Source organism: Cyprinodon variegatus, unplaced genomic scaffold (genome assembly GCF_000732505.1).
Source record: "Cyprinodon variegatus isolate N-32 unplaced genomic scaffold, C_variegatus-1.0 Scaffold756, whole genome shotgun sequence".
NCBI classification, from domain to species: domain Eukaryota; kingdom Metazoa; phylum Chordata; class Actinopteri; order Cyprinodontiformes; family Cyprinodontidae; genus Cyprinodon; species Cyprinodon variegatus.
The window spans coordinates 44707-46320 of NW_015151209.1; the positions used below are offsets into that span (position 1 = coordinate 44707).

Here is a 1614-nt window from a genome sequence, read left to right on the forward strand (position 1 = left end):
AAATGGATGACGGAGGAGACTCATCCACGACCTCTGACACTAAACTCTCCTCCTCTTGCATGTTTCCGCTGTCCATAGCGTTCCTTGACAGCGTCGTTTCTAAGTCGCCAATTTAGTGCTACTTGGTCCCAATGGAATTTCCCATTGGGAACCTACTAGCAATGAGTTGCTAACCGGTTAACAAGATGGTTCCAAGACACCAGCAACAATCAAACTTGCTAGCAAACCTTCCTCTACAACAATCCCGCCCCCTTGATAAACGACCAATCACATTCACTTTATTTACTCGTGTAAAGTCGGGCACCACTCGGGAGAATTCAGAAATGCAACGATTGGAACAGTCGCTTCTCTATGACTTAAAGTTTTAACTGGTTTAAATCTGTAAAAATTCCTTTTCAAATAACCTCTGGCTATCTGATTCTTAATCAATTAGTCAGAAAAAATAGTTAACAGACTAACCGTTAAGTTATCTTGGCTTGTATTTTTGACTAACTCTACCAGTATTAAGTGTTTATGGGTTTTTTTTTTTCAGAGCATCTCTGTTTTAATTTTCCAGGTGGTGCGTCTGTGCCAGAACCCCAAGGTGGCGCTGAAGAACAGCCCGCCCTACATCCTGGACCTGCTGCCAGACACCTACCAGCACCTACGCACCATCCTATCCAGGTACGAGGGCAAGATAGAGATCCTCGGGGAGAACGAGTATTTCCGCGTGGTCATCGATAATCTCACCAACAAGACCAAGCAGACCATGAGCCTCTTCAAGGAGGCCAAGGAAAGGATGTATGAGGAGAACTCTCAGGCCAGGTAAGCTCCTCATGGAGAAGCTGTGAAGCAGGTGGATGAGAGGCTAATCACTGCTCTTATTGGCATTCAATCAATAAAATAATCCTTTAAGATCCTGATAGCAGGATTATTCCTAATCTGTCACTGCTGTCGTTTCCTGACCTGAAGCTTTGTTTTTTTAATCTCTACCTTTCAGGTGTTCTTCACAGAACGTTTGGTTAAGACTGTGTTTAAAAACAAAAAACATACACTTGCACCTCAATAAATCATTGAGACGAAATGTTAATGCTTTACCGCTGATGGAAACCCACAGATCAGTGTTTTAGAAAAGGCCGATCATACAAAATGTTATTTTGCTGAGTTAACAGTTGTCGCCGCTTTCCTAGAGGAGGGTTGGCATAAATGCTTCTTGTAAAAGAAGCCGACTGTTCGGGGAGCTGTCTAAGCACATTTATGCTAAGTTGAGTGGAAGGAAAAAGTGTGGCGGGAAAAAAAACGGTGCATCAGCAACGGGGATAACCGCAGTCTTGAGAGGATTGTGAAGCAAACAGCTTGCAGCTGGAGTCAGAGCTTCTAGAGCAACTAATTAAAAATCAGCGGGGTCCGAATAAAGAAAATCATCAACCAGTAAAGGTCCAGAGACATTTTAAATTATACTTTAAACAGAATTTATCACTGAAATAAAATGCAGGTGTTTAAGCATCCATGTAATACACTGACTTAAAAAAAAAAGTCTAAAGTGTTTTTTTTAAGTAGAGAACAACAATTATTCAGGTTGGTATATAGACAATTTCCTGATTCCCATATTTTATCAAACAGCTGAACTGTTTG

The 1614-nt window shown here is 41.4% G+C and overlaps 1 protein-coding gene across 1 annotated transcript in view; it reads left to right on the plus strand.

Annotated features, from left to right (window-relative positions):
* Positions 1 to 1614, plus strand: part of LOC107098202 (E3 ubiquitin-protein ligase CBL-like) — a 46947-nt gene that overhangs the window by 13382 nt on the left and 31951 nt on the right. The window contains exon 2 of the mRNA XM_015395725.1: positions 557 to 804. Within this exon, the coding sequence (XP_015251211.1) occupies positions 557 to 804 (248 nt within the window). The remainder of the gene's footprint in view (positions 1 to 556; positions 805 to 1614) is intronic.